This window comes from Emiliania huxleyi (assembly GCF_000372725.1).
Source record: "Emiliania huxleyi CCMP1516 chromosome Unknown EMIHUscaffold_1604, whole genome shotgun sequence".
Lineage (NCBI taxonomy): Eukaryota > Haptophyta > Isochrysidales > Noelaerhabdaceae > Emiliania > Emiliania huxleyi.
The window spans coordinates 5,526-8,171 of NW_005200976.1; the positions used below are offsets into that span (position 1 = coordinate 5,526).

General features: G+C 62.1%; 1 protein-coding gene across 1 annotated transcript; it reads right to left on the bottom strand.

The window, feature by feature from the left end:
• Positions 1-1,421: 1,421 nt before the first annotated feature.
• On the bottom strand, positions 1,422-2,638 carry EMIHUDRAFT_253206 (hypothetical protein; the record flags this gene model as incomplete). The annotated part of the gene is made up of 3 exons (XM_005785376.1): positions 1,422-2,327; positions 2,391-2,492; positions 2,603-2,638. Coding segments are annotated over 3 exons (1,044 nt in total), but the record flags the coding sequence as incomplete, so codon positions are not given.
• Positions 2,639-2,646: the final 8 nt, after the last annotated feature.

The window sequence follows — 2,646 nt, forward strand, 5'->3', positions numbered from 1 at the left end:
ACCGCCGGGGAAAGCCTTATGGTGGGGCCCCGCCCATCCCCGGTCCGGACAAAGGGATATTGGGGGTTAGGCGGGAGAAGCCAAGGCCCCACCTTTTTGCATCCGGGGGACAACGGACCGGCCCATTTTCGGCGGGAATTTTGGGTGTTTTAAACCGGGAGGAATGTTGGGTTGTGAAGCGGCCCAGTTTGTAATGTGAAGTGTGTATGTGCGAGTCGAACGGGTGGGTGTCGTCTCGTGCCTCTCGAGGTTTCGTAATCGTAATCAAGAGTTCAAGACGAGACCGCCGGAGGGCGGAGGGTCTCGTGGGTCGAGAGAGTACGGTAAACCGGTGTCTCTGGGGGGAGGCGGGGGCCCTGGAGGGTATCCATGCGGGGGGGAGATGGGGTCCCATGGCCCGCCGCAGGCGCCGATTTTTTCGGGACTTTTTTTCTTTTTTGCGCGATTTTTTACTTGTTTCATGGGAATTCGCTGTACTTGCGGCCATGCTATCACGCCTTGCGACAGCCTGTCGGCGCTGCTGACCGTGCCATGCTGCACAATTGACCACCTGCATAGCTCGCGGCCTTAGTATCAAGCATTCAGTGACGACCTGATCGTACGGTCAGTAGGAAGGTGTCCTTCTATCGTGTGCACGCTTCTGACGCAATGCGCGTCACAAACTGCCTCGGCGACTGGCTGCTGGCACTCTCGAGGCTATGCCTACACAGCCTCGCGCGCATGGGCAGTCAAGAGGGACCATGCACTTTCTCAGGACAGCGCCAGTGCCTCTCTCTTGGACCGGCAAACGTGGTGGTCTCGTGTCACCAATGTGGGACCAGTGCGGCATCGCGCCATCGACAGCTCTGAACTGCGCCTCACCACTGACCGGGAAGGCCGCCAAGTGGGCCAGCACCGGTCACACATTGTGGCAGCAGTCAGCAGTTGTCTGATAGCTAGAGCAGCAGCGTCAGGGTCGCAGGGTCGGATCGTGTCAAGCCTCTCGCCCGGCCGGCCACGTGCAGACGTCGGCCTGTCTGCTGTCTGGAGTGATCTGTCGGCGGTCAGTACGACCGATCAGGTCGGAGTTTTCTGATGGTTGGAGGGTCTATCTGTATGTACTCCTCGAGATCTCTCCAAATCTGCCCTCTGATTAACCTAGCTTAATCGGGAAGTCGGTGCTAGTAGAGACTAGTAGAGCCGGGGCCCCGTTTCCGCACTGCGGCGCGGCGCACGGTGCCTCCGGGGGGCCCCGCCTCCCCCCAGAGACCGGTGTGCGTCCGGGGCCCGGTGGAGCGGGCCCCGCCCCCGGCCGCCCCGCCTTCGGTGACTTCTTCGCACTTCGGTGCGTGTCCTCGGTTCTTCGACCAAACTCCCCCCCTCTACGAGAGAACCGGTAACGTATCTCGAGAGATCAAAACAAACGCGCCCGGCCCATGCGTTCATGTGTAGAAGAGACGCGTTTTCAGGCGCTCGTGCACATCGCATGCGGCGGCGTCGCTGCTGACCGAGGCCGTGTCGGAGAAGCTTTCGCGCTCCTCCTTGAGCCCCCACATCTCCGCAGCGAGGTGAGCGTTGTAGTTTGGGGCAACCTTGGAGACGATCTTCTTGCAGCGCTGGAAGAGGTGGCAGAGCTGGCTCGTGAAGCGCTGCAGGTCGTCGGAGGAGAGGTTGGGGTCGTTGCGCAGCACAGAGTACAGGTTGCCGCGAGACGTCCCCTTCATGCCGTGGTGAGGGGTCAAGTGGAAGCTGAAGGTCGACTCGTCCACCACCACAGTGTCGACCACCGTGAGAGGAGGCTGGTTGCCCATCTGCTGGCCGGGCACGCGCCCATTCTCGTTCGCAAAGAAGCGCGCGCCGCCGCCCTTCTGCTCCACGATGAAGACGATCTGAGGCTGGTACCCCTGCTCAATCGCGTGGCACGCCCGCTCAATCGCGTGTATCTCGACCTCGTGCACCTCCTCGAACTGGTTGTGCGCCACGCCGTCGCGATAGCAGATGATGCGCTGGGGAGGTATGCCGTTGTACCGGTAGAAGGCCTTCAGCTGCTCGCGCACCATGCTCTGCATGTCGTCTACCGGGATGCACTCCTGCCGGCCAGTCATTGCCCGCACCTCGGTGTAGTGGGAAGAGAAGAATTTGTCCATCGTGCCGACCAGCGCGCCGTAGGAGGGCCTGCTCGAGCCGGGCGCGGCGTGGTGGACATCGCAGCCGAGCAGCAACGTCGGGCACTCCCGCAGCAGCTGCAAGCCGGGCTGCAAGCCGCCGCCGGGCACCTCGCACAGCGGGTAGTAATTTGTGCCGAGCGCCTTGAGGTTGAGCTTGTCCAGCAGGTTGCTCCAGTAGCCCTGTAGCCGGAAGTCGGGTCTAAGAGAGCGCAAGAGAAGCGGCGAGGAGCGGAGCGCTTTCACCGGCGGAGGCGACTTGAACTTGTTCACCTTGCAGTGCTGCACCGCGATGCCGATGCGCGAGCAGAGCGCCTTGTTGGTCGCCCGGATGGGGTGCTGCCACGCCTACGTGAGACAAAAGGGAGGGACGGTGGGAGTCTCGTGCGTTGGGGCGCCGCGGACAAGAAGGGGCGCGCGTTATTGTTCTGGTCAGGGATAATCGCCAGCAGCAAGACATTGTCCCCCAGCTCGCCAAAGGCGCGCGCCAGCTCCTGCTCCA